Below are 20,966 nucleotides of genomic sequence, written 5' to 3' on the forward strand. Positions count from 1 at the left end.
TACTAAACAATTATTGATGAAATCGATTTCTTTTATTTACTTAATGGTTTTTTATTTAATTTAGTTTTTCATTTTTGCTAATTCCTGTAGGTCTTCATTGGGTATATCTTTATCACCATAGCCCCAAACGGCATCTTTATGGGCAAATTCATCGGTTAAGAAACGACTACCGTCACCACATTTTTCAGCTCGTCTTTTAATCATATCGGGTGAAACAGATTTACCTGGCGGGATTAAGAAGCGGAAAAATTTATTTTAATACAAAATATACAAATACGATATTATTATAACTTACGTCCAGCTGCCAAACCATATTTGGCACAGAAATCAATAAAGGCTGTGGTTATATTCATGCGATAACTTCCAAATTCTCCAGTTTTATAGTCCCAAGGAAATACATGGTGATAGTTGTGCCATCCTTCACCCAAAGCCACAAATGCAACGAAAGCACTTTCTGTGGGGCTAATGTTCCTGAATATAATAAGTAAAATAATTACTTGAGAAAAATTGTTTATATGCAAAAACAATAAGAATAGGTGTATATCAGGAAAAATGTCTAAAATTGTCTTTTCCATTTCAAAAAAATTTTTTGATATTACATCAATGATTTTTGGTACATAGATTAAGAAAAAGATCAGCATTCCAAATCTGTTTTCGTTACTAACTTTGATCGTTGCGCGCAAAATATATGACCGTTTTAATTATGATAATAAGAAAAAATTTTAAAAAAATCGCGGCTTAATATAGTTAGCTGTTATATCCTATTATCGTTAACTGAATTCGTAACCTTTGCGATGATGCAAAAAAGAATCGCAAAGTCTCAATGGATTCGCGAAAAATTAAATTTGTTAAATAATTTCACGTATTTACAAACATATTTTTGAAACAATAGCGCTCATACTTAGGAAAAATATATAAAAAATTATAACAGCATCCAGACATTTTGAGGAATAAAATGAAACCTAAGTTGTGAAGGTTGGAGCTGTAGCATTCATGTTATTTGCAAAAATACGAAGAAAATAATACGAAAAAATTAAAATCATATTATTCTAATTTTATTTTTTTTATGGTTTTATAGGAAAAGTTGGAGAAAAAATGTTTGAGTTCTTCGGCATTTTCATCAAAATTTCACGCAATAATGATGATATTTCGTTGTAACAAATTTTTCGCTTATAGTTTTCCTATTGGATAATATTATTAGAACCTTACATTAAATCACAAGGAATTCCAATTGTGGCATAACGTTAGAATAATGTTATATTGAATATCACAACATTTGAGACGCATATAAACCGTGTAATTATGAAAATGACATGATGCGCATTCGATTTTCCAACACAGCGAATCAATCCCTTTTATTTGATGTACAGTTTGTCAAATTCTATTTGGCGGCCACGATGTAGCATCTGCTGCATATTAGGGTGCAAAATACAGTAAAATGGTCACAATTTCCGCGAAGTTTATTTACATTTTATCCGCATCCGATTTCAATAATCGCCATTAAAAAATACATCATTCTATGCCGTTTCAATGCGATCCATCAAGAACCGTGGATGTAGCATCGCACTCAATTTTTAGAAAAAATCTATTATATCTCTGGATTTACGAGAGTTTTTAAATATCTGTTTTCGCGCAGTTTAAACACGCGTATCGATCTATTTATTTAAGTAGAACTGATACATCCAGAACGCGTTTTAATATGCGATATTTTCAAAATAATTTTTTGCAAATTTTCGAAATTTGAGGAGTATCATATCCGCCGATCTAGTGGGTGGAATTTTACGCGCCGTGGCTTGTTAGATTCAGAACGTAAAAAAACTAAATTTACGCGGGTTTCCACGGAAATCGAATGACGTTTGTAAATTTTAAACCAAAAAAATAGGTTTTTGAGAAAAATTTACGCACAAAAATTTCGTGTTTGGGCGCAGATGACTGTGATCCTGTGAGGGCTACACCCTCATGTTATACATTAAAAAATGCGAAATCGCGAGTACTACAATCAAATAATAAGCTTTTAGGGAAATCCAGCTGCGCGTCCCGATTAGAGCAAAAATTCAAAAAACCCCATTTTTCAGGTTTCAAAATGTCAGCATCCGTTTGAGGTAGATACAGTACATATATTAAAAAATCATACATTAGAAACTTCAACTCTGAAGTGTACTCTTTAACTTCTCCTTTGAGCATTAAGCTCCACATTGTGTTGTAAAACCACTAATTGGAAATAACATAATGAAACTCGTTTAATTCAACGATTTTTTCCGATTTTTTTACACTAGTACGACCACAGCTTCCGCTCAAATTATTATTTTAAGAAACCCCTCGGTGAATCGGGCTAAAACAGTTTATTTTACCGAAATGCGGTCAAAAGTTATGGTATAGTAAAACTGATCGCGAGTTACAATACCCCATACCTCAGTTTCAACATAAGTTAATTTTCTACAAAAAGCTTGATATTCATTTTAATTAACTTTTATTTATTAAGTTCAGTTGTTCGAGTTTAGATAATGCCAAAGAAATTGTCTATGATAGTGCCTCTTTCGACACTTATTTATTTGGCCGAAGAATTGTCACCTGGGTATAGACAATTTTTGTTGAAGAAATATAAACTAAGGGAACATATAAGAATCTTTGATGAAATCCGAAACTGTAGTCTTCAATGCCTTACCCCTTGGTAAACATCGCCAATTTTTTCCCACTAATAAATTAAAATTGTTTTAATAAAATGTTAAAACAACGACTATGAGATTGAGCCTTACTATTTTGAAACGCAAAATTGAAAAAAATTGGTAGATTCTTGCAGTATTGGAACATACCAATTCTTAGCATTATTTCAACTATTTTTTCAACTAATAAAACAACATACTTATCATATGGCCGGGAACCCCACATATGAGCCACACTGTTAACAAAGAATGCAGCATTAAGGGTACATGTAAATCTCAATGTGAAACATATCCAAAACGAAGTCCAAAGTGTTTCACCCCAAAAGTACCATGGCGTTAAAACAGGCATACCAATTGATATCAGGGCAAACAATGGAATATACCATTTACGTTGAAACATAACAACTTTATCATTTTCCAAATCGGACATATCGATTACTTTACGCTTTTCCGCCACTTTGGGATGCGGTGTAAGGAATAACCAACCAACATGGGCAAACCAAAAGCCACGTTTAGCATTATGCGGATCGGCTTCAGTCTCAGAGAATTTATGATGGATTCGATGATCCAATGACCAGGTATAGGCATCACGCTAAACGAAATAAAGAAGAAGAAAAATACGAATAAGTTAAGAACTCCACACAGACAATTATTTTACTACTTACCTGACCCGCAATCGTAAATAAAAACATCAATACAATTCGTAACGGCAGTGATGCATTATAAGATTTGTGTGACCAGAGACGATGTGCCCCAGCGGTTATGCCAATGCCAGAGATCCATATGGTTACAATTACTACAAACAAGAATAAACATAAAATTGTATTTCAATACATAAATTTGATTACTCAACTATTGATATAAATGATCTTCCGTCAAAAACCTATACGATATGTGTGTCATTATTCATTTGAAAACGAATTTGGGTTAGGTCATAGTTTAATTCGTATTTCGTTGCTGGCGACATAATTGCTGAGTTTTTAATTCAAAAGTCTTCTGAAACCTCACGCTTAGTTAAAATTCTACTCAATGCGATGTCATTCGTCTAGTTAACGTCATTAGAGATTGAAGTCATCGACTTTTTATATTTATGTGTGATTATATTAAACAGTGCGATGTGGATTTGCCTCATTGAACAATACATTTCATTGGGTGGGATACAAAATTTGATGCTGTTATTTTTGAAGGGAAAATTTCCTACTCATTTGTAGCGCACGGTGTTCTTGAAGCAACTTTAAATGGAAGGTGCTTACCCTTGGGAAGTTTTTGCGGATTCTGAAACCACAATCTTCATAGACAAGAAAAATCAAAAAACAAAAAAAAAATCGCCGGAGCGCTTTTTAAATAAATCGCGATTCAAGTTGACATTTTTAGGGGTTTTTTAGGTTTTCACGATTTTGCTTGGAAACCGCAAGTCCTATCAAAATGGGACTACAGAAAATGTTGTAGCTATGAAACTCCTCTACATGATTGACCTTTACGATAACTTCGTAGGTTTCACCGTTATTGAGATATAGAAGTTCAAATTGGGACAATGCTTTGACTGTATCGCCTCCTTATAAAACAATGTCATGACTGCAATTTCCCAACTTAAACTTATAATCTCGAAAATGGTACAAACTAGGAAAAAAATTAAGAAAGCCAATCTTGTAAAAAAAATTTCAAAGCTTAAAGATTCTCTCAAGCCCCTTTTCGATAAGACTTATCGTTTTCAAGCGAATCGTGAAACCCTAACAAAAAAGCTAAAAGTGTGACTTGAACCTCTATATATCTCAAAAATGGTAAACCCATTTCGATATTACTTGCGGTTTCCAAGCAAAATCGCGAAACCTAAAATAAACCTAAAAAAGTGTATTTTGACCGCGATTGATTTAAAAATCCCTCCAGCGATTTTTTCTTGTTTTTGAATTTTTCTCACCTAAGAACATTGCTGTTTCAAAATCCGCAAAAACTTCCCAGGTGTAAGCGGTTTTCACTAAAAGTTAGTTAAGGCGCACCATGTACGAGTAGGTACTTGTGTTATAAGGTAGCAATGCATTGTCCCAATCGTAAAGGTCAATCTTATAGAGAATTTTCATAGCTACAACAGTTTCTTTAGTCCTATTTCGATAGGACTTGCGGTTTCCAAGCTAAATTGTGAAAGCCTAAAAAAACCCTAAAAATGTCAACTTGAATAGCGATATCGGAACAACTCTAGTACAGTAAAAACTCTCCGATTTTTTTAAATTTTTTCCAGAGGTAGGTATTTTTGCGCTGATTACGGGAATATAACATTTTTTTGGGGGACGGACCCGGTTACCTTGTTATTTGACCCGAAAGTCCGGGTACCCGGTACCCGCTAGACCCGGTTCTACTGAACCGATTTTTACAAAATGGGTATCGTTGGAAATGGGTATCGTTGGACCAAATCGGTTGATCCGTTCGAGAGTTATATTACCCTTCAACCCCTATACACGGCTTCATACGGGTTTTTGCACATTCAGGCTATTTTCTCAGGGGGGACAGTGAATACAAGTTGTTACAACAAAAAACAAAGCAATTCGAGAGCAGGTCATAAACTGAACTTTTCCAAAATGTCGTGTGGGAGGTACCCGAAAGAGTTGGCCGATTGAGTCCACACTGGAACCTTATGTAAGTCTGGTAGAAATTTCGCGATGTGCAAAGTATGGACCAAATCAGTTACTCCCTTCAAGAGTTATCGTGCGCACAAATTTTCCGAACATTTTCGAACTTTTGTGGAAAGGTACCTGAAGGAGTAGACCGATATGACCCATCTTCGAACTTAAACTATGTTTGGACAAAATATTACTAGCAAATTTTGGACCAGATTGGCTCATCCGTTTGAGCGTTATCGTGCGCACCAGCCAGCCAGACAGACGGACGGACATTGCTAAATTGACTCCAAATTGTCTGAAACACATTTCGTCCAAACATACTTGAGGTCTAAAACCATTATTTCGATGAGGCACATTTTGACCGTATGAAAGTGTGTATACCCTTTCTAGCCTAAAGGCTGAGGGTATTAAAACGAAAATCGAACATATGTAACTCATAATATTTGAAAGTAACGGTTATTTTTGATCAGACCTCGTAAACTCAACAAGTAAACAAGTGCCGGTCGACCGACAGAGATATACTCTCAGCCTGTGTGAATTGAACTTTCATCAAATACCTGATACACAACAAAAATCCTTTTCCCCAAAAAGTAGGGGTTTTCTGAATTTTGTGGCCTTTTTATACCCTACACCACACTGTGGTAAGGGGTATTATGTGTTATTATGTATGTAACATGCATAAGGAAAAGAGATAGACCCATAGTTCCTTCTAGGGATATGCATAGAATCACTTTCTGAGTCGATTTATGCATGTCCGTCCGTTCGCATTTGTTTTCCGATTTGGCTGAAAATTGGGCCATATCATTTTTTTAGCCGTCGGAAGAACGCTATTGATTTTGGTGAAAATCGGTTCAGATTTGGATATAGCTCCCATATACATTTTCGTCCGATTTGATGCACCAAGCACGCTATCTCTGTCCAATTAGGTCTATAAATAAATGTACCAAATTGTATCGAAATCGGTTCAGATTTGGATATAGCTCCCATATATATATATATATATATATTCGGCCGATTTGACGTATTTGCTGCACCAAACACGCTATATACGTCCGATTTTGATGAAATTTTGAATGTGTAACTGAATTCGGTCTTAAAATAAATGTGCCAAACTACATCGAAATCGGTTCAGATTTGGATATAGCTCCCATATATATTTTCGACCGATTTGACGTATTTGCGGCACAAAACACGCTATTTCCATCCAATTTTGATGAAATTTGGAATGTGGGACTGAAATCGGTTCAGATTTGGATATAGCTCCCATATATATTTTCGGCCGATTTGAGGTATTTGCGGCACCAAACACGCTATTTACGTCCAATTTTGATGAAATTTGGAATGTGTGACTGAATTTGGTCTAGAAATAATTGTTCCAACTTATATCGAAATCGGTCCAGATTTGTCCAATTTTGATGAAAGTTGGAATGTGTGACGGAATTTTCTCTAGTAATAAGTGTACCATATTATATAGAAATCAGTTCAAATTGATATATATCTCCTATATTTTGCATATTCTCAGTGGTGTAGGGTATCATATAGTCGGCCCCGCCCCGACTATGATCCTTTCCTTACTGGTTAAGATGTATGGACCTGCCGACAAAAATATTGATTTGAATTGCATTTTATTTTGGTAGTCATTTTTTCGATAGTCATTTTAGTGGGTCACTGTATAATTTTGAGCTTTTGGTTATCATGGACTTGCCACGTAAAAGATAATATCGCTGTAAACTGAACCACAAGGATTACCTTCGAAATAAATTTCAAAAGATACTCGAACATAAACAAAAATGTTGAACTTGAATGGATCGATATGGACCATTTTCGAACTAAAACTAAGTTTGGACATTTATACCCTCCACCATAAAATTTACCTAAAGTGGAATAGTTACTTTTCTTTCCTGTCAACAATTTTATGAGCATATAACAAAGTGTGGACCTATGTTGTCAATATTTGGTGGAGACGTTTTGTGACCACTGGGAACCTCAAATGTCAAATTACCCCTAGTTTGGTAGAAAAATATAGCTAAAATTGTCAAAAAAACAGAAAATCGGGAACTACCGTTATATGAGGCCTACACCAAAACAAGAACCTATGTAGGCAATTTTTGGTGGAGAAGTTTTGTGACCACTGGAATCTCAAGTGTCAAATAACAGGTAGTTCAGTAAAAAATTGTAGCTAAAGTTCTCAAAATTACGAAAATCGGGAAGGTACCGATATACAGGGGCTATACCAAAACATGGAAACATGTTGACAATTTTCAGTGGAGATGTTTTGTGGGAGCCTTAAATGTACAATTACAGGTAGTTCGGTCAAAACTGTTTCTAAAATCGGGAGTTACCGTTATATGAGACCTTTACCAAAAACATAGACCTATTTTAAGTCCTATTTGGTAGTGGGATTCGAATAATTACTATTGTTCCCATTTTTTTTTTAATTTGTCATTAAATTTGTTCCTATATACCACTGTGCAACATATGTTATTTTACCAAAAAAAAAACGTTTCATTTATTAACATTTGTTTTGTTTTGGAATTTATCCTAAAAATCTTAAAAAAACTTCTTCATTTTGGGATTTTAAGAATGGTTTAGCAATTAGTGTACCAGCATTAGTAGGTATTACTGAAAGATTTTTTTGAGCCCGTGATAGGTTTACCAATGGCATATTTCAAATTCAAATCCTCTTTCGCATTTAAATAATCATCTTCTGAAGAAAATATCACTTTAATATTTGGTAGATTATTTGACGTACAACGGTACAATAATTGCTAATCCATTTTCAAAGTCGAAGAATAAATCCATTTTTACGATGCTTTAGATAAATTCCTAAATAAAATAACAAAACAAATGTTAAAATGTAATTTTTTATTTTTTGATCAAATAACAAATGTTTCACTCTGGTATAAAAAATTGTATAGACAAATTGTAAAAAATTAAGAAAAATATTAATTTTTCGAAATCCTCTACCAATTAGGACTTAACATTTTTGTAATTAATAGTAGTTTAATACAAATTCAAGAAATTCGAAGAGTACAATCATTGAAAAAACATAAAAATATGTTTATTGAGATCTAAGGTGCATTATTGTCGATGGTTGTTTGCTTCAAATTGGATCGAGAAAAAATGTAAAAAGAAGTTACATCTTGACGATTATGACCTAGAAGATAAAATTTGGTTTATGTGTCCACAATTTTTGTTCAATTTGAGATATGCTACAACTTTGCCTCTGAGATGAATTCAAATTTCCAAACGGGTTGGAAGATATAGTCCTGGGTGGTATTTCACCCTGAATGCCGGTTGTATGTCATATGTCTATAAAGTCCAGACTGGGCGATGAAGGAGATCTCACATCATCCCATAGATATTTTTGGACTGCACTCATTAATATGGGAGAAGACTTCCCTTGTCCCTTCGGAAATGTTCGTGGGAAATAGTTTTTTTTTTTTGCTGTACATCGCATAACGTTTACAACCATATTTCCGGTTCCATGGCTACTTTGAACCACCTATTGAATTCAGTCATACTAATTTACACGTGATTTTCGTTTTGCACTTAGGCACCTATTGATTAATAGTATCTCCATGAATTCATATCAGAATATGTAAATTCAGTACGTTTTTATTGACCAATTAATAACTAAAAATAGCATTAATTAATGACACTTAATAAAACAACACATACATATGTACATACGTCTGTTACTTAGTGGGCAATCGCCAAACAATGTTGCCAATGTTTTCTACTTCACATGTTGGGGCCATAAACAACAATCAGTGGTTTTATTGGTGATTTCAATTATACCAATGTAGCAGACAGACCGTCATATTTTATTTCATTTATTTGACTTACACAATAAGAAATAAGAAGAAGTGAACAGAATATCAGAGTTACACAGAGAAATGCAAAGTATTTCCAATTTTCGCTTAAACTTAAATATAAGCTATGTTTTTACGTGCAAGAATCTTCAAGTTTTACCACTTTTTGTTCGAAAAGTGTTCCTTTACTTGACACGGTGCTCTTGAACCAAATTTAATGGAAGGTGGTTATACCTGGGAAGTTTTTGCGGATTCTGAAACTACATTGTTCATACATATATGAGAAAAAACAAAAAAATCGCTGGAGGGATTTTTAAATAAATCGCGGTCAAAGTTCACATTTTTAGGTTTATTTTAGGGTTTTCTCGATTTTGCTTGCAAACCGCAAGTCCTATCGAAATGGGGCTAAAGATAATTTTGTAGTTATGAAAATTCTCCAGAGGATTGACTGTTATGATTTGTTCCTAGGGTTTACCATTTTTGAGATATAGAAGGCCAAATTTTTAGGTTTTTTGTGTTAGGTTTTCACGATTTGCTTGAAAACGGAAAGCTTTATCGAAATGGGACTAGAGAAAATCTTATAGCTGTGAAAATTCTCTATCAGATTGTTTTTCGTAATTTTTTCCTAGGTTGAACCATTTTTGAGATATGTAAGTTTAAGTTGGGAAATTGCAGTTATGACCTTGTTTTTTGTTATATATGTCAGTAAATTGTCAAAATTTGAACTTCTATATCTCAAAACTGGTAATACCTACGAAGGCATCGTAAAGGACAATCTTGTAGAGAATTTTCACTGCTACAACATTTTCTTCCATCCCATTTCGATAGATCTTGCGGTTTCCAAGCAAAATCGTGAAAACATAAAAAAAACACTAAAAATGTGAACTTTGACCGCGAGTTTTTCTGAAAATCCCTCCGTTGATTTTTTTGTTGTTTTTTTGATATTTCTCATCTACGAACATTGTAGTTTCGAAAACTGCAAAATTTCCCAGGTGTAAGAACCTTTCATTTGAATTTTGTTAAGGCTCAACGTGCTATGTATTCACAAATATTCTGCAGACAATTATGTTTACAATCAATCTCATCACGTTTTTCTCAGTGTAGTCTCAATTTTCAAGCATCTACAATTTTTTTTTTTTTTGATGTATTTAAATAATAATTTACAAGTTTTAATTATGCTATGCCAATTTCTAAACAAATTTAAGTTCAATGATTGTTTTGAAAATGTTGAGAATACATCGTCATCGTTATAATAGCAGCAGACGTGAACTGTCTGAAGCTTAAAATGTTGCTGTATTTTTGTTTATTCTTATCGACTAGCCAGACAAAAATATTTTGGCTTTGTTGTGGAAGCATGGTGATGATAAAAACAAATATTTATTTATAATTTTAGAAAATGCTTACTAATGGCCGCTTAAAAAAGACAATAAAAGAAAACAAACTTGCTAATAATATCAGTTTTAGATAAAAGCAGACATTTAACAATTTCCGTAAATATAATTGTAATATTTAGTATTATTGGGCTATTATATAATATGAGGTTTCTGAATGGATATCAAAGATTAGATTAAATGGGGTGTAACATTGTGACGTCGTAACGTACAGATAACAATACAACAATAACTGCAAAATTCAAATTTGTCTTCGTGTGAGAAAATCTATGTGTTGGAATCCATATTATGGTAATGATTAGACAGGGGAATTTTATGCAACCCCTACTTTTGGTGCGATTCATGTCAAATTTTGGGTCTGGGCATATTTTTGGCTTCTGATTAAATTGCAATCGACAAATATGTCATATGCAAAATGCATAAATTTTGCATATGCAAAAATAATATGTGAATATGGAAAATTTTTTCATTTTACATATTTTATTATGCAACAAATATTCCAATAATAGGTAAAAAATTGCAAAACTTTTCTGTTAAAATTCTCTTCAGACAAGTCCACACACAACCTTCAATTACCGAAAATCGGGAGGTAACGTTTTATGAAGGCCTGAACCTAAACCGACAAATTTTAGGTAGAAAGTTTTTTACCCCCAAGGAAGACTTAATACCAAATTTCAGCAATTTCGGCGAGATATTAAGGCCACAACCTTCAAAATACCGGAAATCGGGAGCTACCGGGCTATATGAAGACGTGGACCTATACCGAAATCTTCAGGTGGAAAGTTTTATACCCCCAAGAAAGACTTAATACCATATTTCAGCCATTTCGGTGGGATATTGAGGCCACAACCTGCAAAATGCCACAAATCCGGAGGTACCGTTCTATGAGGGCTATATGAAGACGTAGATCTATACCGACAAATTTCAGGTGGAAAGTTTTATACTCCCAACGAAGACTAAGTGCCAAATTTCACCAAATTGGGAGGTACCGTTCTATGGGGGCTATAAGAAGACATGGACCTATACTGACAAATTTCAGGTGGGAAGTTTTATACTTCCAACGAAGACCCCATACAAAATGTCAGCCATTTCAGTGTGATGTTGAGGCCACAACCTTCAAAATATCGGAAATCGGGGGGTACTGTTCTATGGGGGCTATATGAAGACGTGGACCTATGCGGACAAATTTTGGGTGTAAAGTTTCATACCCCTATCGAAGACTTAATACCAAATTTCAGCCGTTTCGGTGGGATATTTTGACCACAAATCCTTGTATATATTTTTGCATATGCTCATTTTATGCAAATATGTCAAAATATGCACGATATGCAAAATATGCAAACATTTCTGGGCCTAATTCGTTTTATTTTGTGATAAAACGAGTTTCTATCTAATCAGATTTTCTCAACGACCATCCTAACCATATATGCATTTGCATAGGATTCCGCTGTCTAGTAATGATATAAATTCAATCTATAATCTCAAGCGGATACATACCCGCTTAAGAAACTGAAGAGCTTCTCACACATTTACGTCTATTGCTGTGATGGTCCCTAAAAAACAATTTTTTAAAAAAACCACATTTACTGTTCTAAATGTACCTCAAAAATAATGTTTATAGCCCACACTTATTTTTATAACGATATTTAAATTCAAAACTTTTTTTACTTACACCACACAAATGTATAAAATTTTGCTGAGAACAGCAAATATAAGCCATACACCGCTCCTGAATGTAGAAATAATTGTGCACCCAAATCTGGCCATCTGATCTTTGGTTGATATTCTTCTGTTTGCAGCTCAGCTGCTATGGCGGCGGCCTCTTTTGTATCTTTGGTTGATGAATGTTGTATTTCTTTGTAGACAGAATTCTTCTCTTCATTGTAGTCTAATGATGATAAGTCACTGCTCGCATCTTTGGTGGAGGTTGTGGACGACCTCTTGTTTGTCTTGCGATGAATAATACTGTTGCTATTACCGCTGCTGCTGTGCTTTTCATTACCATTGCAATCGAATTGTGTAGGCGGCGGTGATGGTGATGATGAATTTGGTTTAAGGTTACATTTTGTTGTTGCATTTGGACATTGACTAGATGCCGAACATGTTGTTGTTGTACTCCCTGATGTATCACCATCATTGGTGGTGTCTTTTGTTGTAGGCGTTGAAAGGCACATGTTGTGTTTCTTTTAAGTTTTCGTGGTAAATAGACCAGGAGGAATTTTTGTAGATAATCTGAGATCTAAGTAGTATCCAGTTTTGTTATGCTGCAAAGGAGGAAGTAACGAAAAATTAATAATTTCTTTGGATGTATTTGCTAAATCTTATATATAAAAGACAATGTGTGTATGTTAGTATGTATGTTCCGTGTAGACTCAAAAACGGCTGAACCGATTTTCTTGAAAATTTCAGAGAATGTACAGGGAAGACCCATGTAAAAATAGGCTATATATTTTGTTGAATTTCGGTGGACCCTATTTAAAAAAAAACGCGCTCACTTTTAAATATGTTATATATCCAAAACTACTGAACCGATTTTCCTGAAAATTTCAGAGAATGTATAGGGAGGACCCGTGGTGAAAATTGGTAATACATTTTGTTGAATTTCCCCTAGGCCCTATTTCTTAAAAACGCTACTTTTGCAAAACTTACGAAGGTATCGGTTAGAAAATTGATTTACGAGGCAACGGTGGTTGAATCTCCGACCCTCTCCGACGCTCACTTTTTTAAATATGTTATAGGTATCTCTGAAACTACTAAACCAATTTTCCTAAAAATTTCAGAGAATGTACCGGGATGACCCTTGGTGAAAATAGGCTACATATTTTGCTTAATTTCAGAGGGGGCGGGGCAACTCCACAAAGCACTATTTTCTAAAAACGCTGTTTTTGCAAAACTTACAAACGTATCGGTTGGAAAATAAATTTGCGAGAAAACGGTGGTTAAATCTTCGACCCTAGGTATTTATTTAGGGCATAAAGACCCGACCATGCCTCTTTTAAATATCTTACATCTCTGAAACTACAGAAAATTTCAGAGAATGTATGATCCCTGATGAAAGTAGGCTATACATTTTGTTGAATTTCGGGGGGTGCGGAGAATCCCCCCTAGGAACTATTTTTTAAAAACGCTTTCCATGACATTTTCAGATGATGTACAGGAATGGCCATTGGTGGAAATAAGCTATATATTTTGTTGAATTCGGATTTTTTAAATGCGCTATACAGTGCGGGCAAAACTAAAGCACCCATCAGTACATTTTTTTTTAATGATAATTTCTTTAAGAAAACAAAGTTATAAATTTATTTTTTATTTTTCTTTTTATTTATTTATATCTTTATTATTGGAAAACACAAAAATAAGGAATTCAAAATTCAATAAACAAAAGTTAAAATTCAAAAAACATTTTAGGTCGCAAATATAAGCGGACAAAACTATCTAAACCTTGTAATCACGCTACAGGTCGCAATTTTGATCGGATCGTCACCAAATTTTGGGTGTTGATGGGGGTCCCGGAGGGGAAGAAGCCTATTGGTGATGGACGGATAATATTCAGGGGTCGGAATGGGCAAAAAACTTCTTTAGAGAAAAAGTCGACGTTTTTTCCAGCGCAAATATATCAGCGGTATACCAAAAGTAAACACTGGCAATGAAAGTAGAAAATATCACTTTCTAACGATGTAAAGTAGTTTGAAGTAGGTGGTCAAACAACGAAGACATCAAAATAGTCACAAATAAAACCCAACTTATCATTTTTGCGATTTTAATTTTAATGGCGAATATCACAGGTGTAATTGGGGACTTTCCAGAAGCAAAGCCTGACAATGAAAGAAGAATATCCCATCTTTACAATGATGCAAAGCAGGTTAGCGTAGGTGGCCAAGTAACGGATATATCACAATAGTCGGTAATACTACCATTTTTCCATTTTTTTTTTTTAAATCACGCTTGTCACGAAATTTTGGTGGTTAGTGGGGGTCCGGTGGGGAAGAAGACTACTGATATTGGTGATGGCCGGATAATATTCAGGGGTCGGAATGGGCAAAAAACTTATTTGGGGAAAATTTAACGTTTTATTCTAAAGCAAATATCTCAGCGTCTATAAGCGGTATACCAAAAGCAAAACCTGACAATTAAAGTAGAAATATCACCTTCCTAACGATATAAAATAGGTTGTCGTAGGTGGTCAAACAACGAATATATGGCAATAGTCGCTAATGAAACCAAACTTTTCATTTTTGCGATTTTAATAATAATGACGAATATCACAGCTTAAGTTGGCAACCTTCCAAAGCAAAGCCTGACTATGAAAGTAGAAAATCCCATATTTACAATGATGCAAAGTTGGTTGACATAGGTGTCCAAATAACGAAAATATCGCAATAGTCGGTAATACATCCCATTTTTCCTTTTTTGATCACGCTACAGGTCGCAATTTTGACCGGATCGTCACGAAATTTTGAGGGTTAATGAAAACTTTAGTATCTCCCTAATGAAAACTTTAGTATCTCCCTAAAAGAAATGTTAACGAGCGAAAAGCTTATGCACAGGGGTAGTGGTGTAGGGTATCACATAGTCGGCCCCGTCCCGACTAGAGCCTTTGCTCACCTTTGGAATACTATAAACACATAAACAACGGCCTATGTCGACAATTTCAGTTAAAGTGGTTTAATATACACAGATGTAGTTATTTGCTTAGAAAATAAAGAAAAATAATGTTCAACGCTTTTGAACTCAATTTTGTTTCAGGTCTAATCAATAGAAAAAACTATCTTCTTAAGAGGTTGCCTCTACTTATCACTTTCAAGTCAGCCCATTGGTTTTCGAGCTATCGTTGGCACTGCAAAAAGGTTTTACAAAAAAAGGGGTTTCGCAGGCAGCCATTTGCCACAAAACTATTTAATATTTTTCAATAACAAAAGAGAAAATAGAGCTTTTGGACCCGCACAACTAGGTATAAACCATTAATTGCAGGAGTTCCTTAATAAATTCTTCATTTTACTACTTTTATTATCGATAGGTTGAAAAAAACTGAAATGCTCAATAAATCATCCAGTTGTGAGTATAGATTCAGCCTAGAATGCAGTTGGACCTACATATGCAATACGTTGAGACCCCCTTATCACCACATGTGGAGAAATGCAAATAAACTACGAAACAAAGGCTTTGGGAACCACATACCAATATTAGGGTAAAGCAATAAATTGTAACAATCGTGACTCAATTTTAAACAAAGGGACAGTATTAATTTCAAAGTAAAAGATAGTACAAAATTAATAGTTTGTTGCATTCACTACTTCATTAGTTTACATATCTGTCGAACAAGAATTAACCGTTATTTACTAGTTCTCCTTAGGATCCTAGGATGCATTTTTTCGCCACCAAGGCCTTTGTTTATCCTTGGTCAATCACGCGAAATTTAATTTAACACCAAATACTCCTTTTTTAAATTATTGCATGCAGTTAAATACTTTATTATCTGGTCATGATCTCACACCATTTATTAGTCTACTTGTACTATTTATGACCTTGTTTGTATGTCTTTCTGTCTGTCTGCCATGTTGCCTGATTACCAGTAGAGATTGTGATAAATTACAGTAGTGAGGATATATAAATTTCATATAAGTAAATGCATGTTATTGGTATTTTTGATAAAATTACTTTTTTTTGAATGATTGCCGCACACTAAATAAAATCAAATGGTATGACGTATATCATTTTTGTTATAAATAAACAATATAAACTATATTAACAAAATTGTTGCCAGATTTTTTTTTTTCGAAATATATTGGGTCTCATAAATATGTCTGAAGATAACAAAAAGGGCTAGTAGATAAGCAGGTGTTCCCTTATCAGTCTTCTGTTTTGTTTATAGTTTCCATTATCTATTGGAGGTATTTCGGCCAACTAGTCCAATAAATCATCAAGTCATTTCAAAATTTGATAAAAAAGTGCAGTTGGACGTTATCAACTGGTAATAAACCAAATGCAATATTATAGTGTGGACCGGGGATTATAGTAACAAAATTGGTTTATTAACAATAACCCAGTCGAAGAAGACATTGAAATAGCAAAAATTCCCAAAAGCTGAAATTCGGGGTCAAAGGTCAAATTTTAAGGGGTTTTTAGGATTTCCGAATTTTTCTTGCAAGCGGTGCGACTTATCAAGAAGTGACTCAACTGATTCAATTTCCCAATAATGACATTTGATTTTTATTTTTATACACTCGCGATCATCTGAATAGGTTTGAATTTTTTTCGTTTTATATGTTAAGGTATCTTCTGATGTGTTCTTATTACAGATCCATACAATTTAGTTTTTGAGAGCTCTATACTGTGCCAACATTCACAAGAAAAAATAGAAAAATATTCAGAAAATATCTCAATTATAGTAAAAAATGTAAAAAAGTGAAAAAATTTTACTACCCATGCAAATATTGCGCAGTTTTTTTGGTTTAGTTTAGTAAAATGGAACATTCTGATAAATTCTACAACAAATTTGACCCGCTTTATTAGGAACGTTGGTTCAATTCTCAACCTGGAAAAGTTACCAAGAACTTTTAGATAAAATCAAGAAATTTTCCAACAAAAACGGTTTATAAATCAGCTTTAAAAGACTTTTTGATTTCTTCAGATCTCTTCTGAAAATTTTCTGAAAGCAAATACCAAGTGTTACCCATATTATTAGGATCAATAAATTAGAAAGGTCATTGAAAATAGTTGGTATTTTAGCTAAAGTTTCGTTTTTTAACCATCCTTCCAGTACAAATTAAAGTATTATCATGCTCACAAATCCACCATAGTTGACCACATGTATCATAAATGTTCGAAAATTGGTCTGGAAGAATGTCCATTTTTTATTATAATTGGGATATTTTCCGAAATTATGGAAACACCGTTATGTTTTTTCTTGTGAATGTTGGCATAGTATAGGACTCTCAAAAACTAAATAGTATGGACCTGTAATATAAACATATAAAAAGAAAAAAATGTCAAACCTATTCAGATGATCGCGAGTGTAGATACAGTGGTGGCCAATACATTTGCAACAAAATTGCACGTTCTAGAAAATTTTCTGTAAAATATTTTTTTGAAAGACAATTTAGGTATTTTTTGCAATTAGTTATAGTTCAATACTTCAAGAATAAGAATATAAAATGTTTTAATAAAATGTCTAAAGAGAGTTATGAAAAAATTTAAAAATTCATAAAAATACATAAATTTAATGGTCAAAACATATGCAACTGAACCAAATCACATGCAAATATCTTCAATATTTTGTAAAATATCACATTTAATATGATTGTCATTATTTGTTTTCTTGTTTTGGGTAGTTTAAAAGTGATTAAAATTTTAAAACTGGTATCAGTCATACGTAATTCATCGTGGGAGTGGTGGGTCTAGGGTAGGGGCATGAGCAATGGTGCAAGAGTCAAAAACTTAGGTAATAATGGAAATTTCTTGACATTTAAGTTTTGGATTTAATAAAATTCAGAGTCCAGAGTGCAGTTATATCGTCTATTAACAAAAGTCAGAAGTTTGGGTCTCGAAAAACATATGAGCGTAGGGATCGGACCCTTATCAGATTGAGTACTATTGATCTATTGACGTTATATCGGGCGATATCGTTGGAAATTGGGATTCTATAAAGGCAAAAAGATTTAGAAATCCCGTCAGATGATAATTTGCCGCACACATTTTGTATATAGAAATTTCCGGGAAGAGTACACGCGTCTCAAGAAAAGAAGAGGTTTGCAATACATTTAGTACTAGATAAAGCCCATTAACATTATATTATAAATACCGTGTTTTATAGTCATCTGAGTGAATTTTGGATAGTATTTCTGTTTTTGAACAATAAATAGTACTTTTTGACATGTAATTCCATAATAAACGCATTTATTCATAAAATTTCTGGGATATGCTTTATGTATTCTAGCGAACACTAAATGTGTTGAAATCATTTCTTTCTTTGGGAAGCCAATGCTCTTCCCGGAATATACATTTCCGGTTCAAAGTTATTCCCATAAAATGTGAGCGGTAAATTATCAGCTGACGGGCTGTCTAAAACTTTTTGCTTCAGTAGTACTTCCTCTGATACGGGTCCAATCCCTACGCCTTTATTTTTTTCGAGACCCAGACTTCTGACTTTTGCTAATAAAAGATATACCTCTACTCTGGACTCTGAATTTTATTAAATCCATCTGGAAAATATCAAGAAATTTACATTATTTCCCAAGTTTCTGACTCTGGAACCCATGCTCATGCCCCTCCCCTAGACCCGGAACTCCCCCAATGAAGTACGTATGACTAACAACAGTTTTAAAATTTTACTCACTTCAAACTTCCCAAAACAACAAAAACAAATAATTTGAATAATATTAAAAATTATATTTTACAAAATAATGAAGATTTTTGCACGTGACTTGGCACAATTGCATTTGTTTTGACCATTAAATTTTAAGGCGTTTTATGTATTTTCAATTTTTTTTTTTCATAATTCTAGTTGGATATCGTGTCAAAACTTTTTATTTTCTTATACTTGAAGCACTGAACTATAATTAATTGGAAAAAATACATAAATTGTCATTCAACAAAATATTTTACAGAAAATTTTCTAAAACTTTCTCACAAATGATTTCCTGCAGCAAGAATAAATGAACTTTTTCCTATTACTTACTTACTTACTTAGCTGGCCCATTACAGAACATTTGTTCTATAGGCCGAACTAAGAAGAGATCTCCATTCCTCTCTATTTGTTGCTTTGCACACTGGAATACCGCGCCTTGTCATCTCATCATCCACTTGTTTGCGCCATCTATTCCTTGGCCTGCCAATTCTGCGTGCACCGCCATGTGGCATGTATTCATACGCCTTTTTAGCGGGTTCATCATCGCTCATTCTTATGATATGGCCTAGCCAACGCAATCGCTGCATCTCGATACGTTTAACAATATTGATGTCGTTGTATAGCAGATACAGCTCGTGGTTCATGCGACGTCGATATTCACCGTCAACGCAGATTGGTCCGTAGATCTTTCGAAGAATTTTTCTCTCAAACACACCAAGCACTGCCATGTCTGCTTGCGCAAGTACCCAGGCTTCGGAGCCATACATCAGCACGGGTAGTATCAGTGTTTTGTAGAGCGTTATTTTTGTTTGACGAGATGTGGCTTTGTTTTTAAACTGCTTACTTAATCCAAAGTAGCATCTGTTGGCCAATACAATTCTTCTTTTTATTTCACAACTGATGTCGTTTGTTGTGTTGACGGAGGTGCCGAGGTAGACGAAGTCTTTTACTACCTCAATATTATAGGAACCAACTTCCACAGTCGGTCCGAGCTCAATGGACGCATTGCGCGTCGACACCATCAACTTGGTCTTCTCACCGTTTACCGCCAGACCCACTTTAGCAGATTCTCCTTCGACCTTTATAAAGGTATCAGTTACTTCTTTTACTGATCGACCCATGATGTCTATATCATCAGCATAAGCAAGTAACATGTGACTGTTGGTGTAGATTGTGCCACTTCTTTTGACGTTTGCCTCTCGTATAACCTTTTCTAGCAGGATGTTGAAGAGGTCACACGAAAGGCTGTCTCCTTGTCTGAAACCTCTTTTGGTACCAAACTCTTCGGAGAGGTTCTTTCCTATTTTAACTGAGGACCTCGTGTCAGTTAAAGTCATTTTACAAAGCCGGATGAGCTTTGCGGGAATACCAAATTCAGACATGGCTTGGAATACCTTTGAGCGCAGCGGACTGTCGAAGGCTGCTTTATAATCGACAAAAAGGTGGTAGGTGTCGATCTGCATCTCTTGGGTCTTCTCCAGGATTTGCCGCAGGGTAAATATCTGGTCAATGGTGGACTTGCCAGGTCTAAAGCCGCATTGGTATGGTCCAATAATCTCGTTGACCATTGGCTTTAGTCGTTCGCACAATATCCCTGACACGATCTTGTGGGCAATAGGGAGTAGACTTATGCCCCTATAGTTAGAGCATACAGTCTTATCTCCCTTCTTGTGGACGGGGCACAGGATACTCAGGTTCCAATCGTCGGGTACTCGTTCTTCCTGCCAGATGGTGCTAACTAGCTGATGAATACACCTTATCAGCGTGTCGCCTCCGGTTTTGAACAGCTCGGCTGGTAAGCCATCGGCCCCTGCTGCCTTATTATTCTTCAGCCGATTTATTGCTGTCTTTACCTCATCTTGGCTGGGCGGTATACATTCAATACCATCTTCTGGGATTGGGACTGTGGTATCTTCGTCGTCTTCGCTGCTATTGGATACAAACAGATTTGAAAAATGTTCTTTCCATATCCTGAGTACACTATCTGTATCAGTTACCAAATTACCTTGCTGGTCTCTACAGGAGGATGTGCCTGTACCAAAGCCATCAGTTTGATGCTTGACTCTTTGGTAGAATTTTCGGACTTCATTCTGGCTCCTGTACATCTCGATTTTTTCACACTCCCGCTTTTCCAT

At 34.7% G+C, this 20,966-nt stretch overlaps 1 protein-coding gene across 2 annotated transcripts in view; it reads right to left on the reverse strand.

Moving 5' to 3' along the window:
- Positions 1-10: 10 nt before the first annotated feature.
- Positions 11-20,966, reverse strand: part of LOC141389342 (acyl-CoA Delta-9 desaturase) — an 88,929-nt gene continuing 67,973 nt past the window's right edge. For both annotated transcript variants that reach the window (XM_073960707.1, XM_073960706.1), the window contains exons 2-6: positions 12,157-12,748; positions 3,329-3,459; positions 2,864-3,255; positions 296-471; positions 11-224 (exon numbers count right to left, since the gene is read on the reverse strand). In XM_073960707.1, the coding sequence (XP_073816808.1) occupies positions 61-224; positions 296-471; positions 2,864-3,255; positions 3,329-3,459; positions 12,157-12,658 (1,365 nt within the window). In that variant the 5' untranslated portion in view covers positions 12,659-12,748 and the 3' untranslated portion in view covers positions 11-60. The remainder of the gene's footprint in view (positions 225-295; positions 472-2,863; positions 3,256-3,328; positions 3,460-12,156; positions 12,749-20,966) is intronic.

The sequence above is a fragment of the Musca autumnalis genome, unplaced genomic scaffold (genome assembly GCF_047663935.1).
Source record: "Musca autumnalis isolate F117 unplaced genomic scaffold, ASM4766393v1 scaffold_1, whole genome shotgun sequence".
Taxonomy (NCBI): domain Eukaryota; kingdom Metazoa; phylum Arthropoda; class Insecta; order Diptera; family Muscidae; genus Musca; species Musca autumnalis.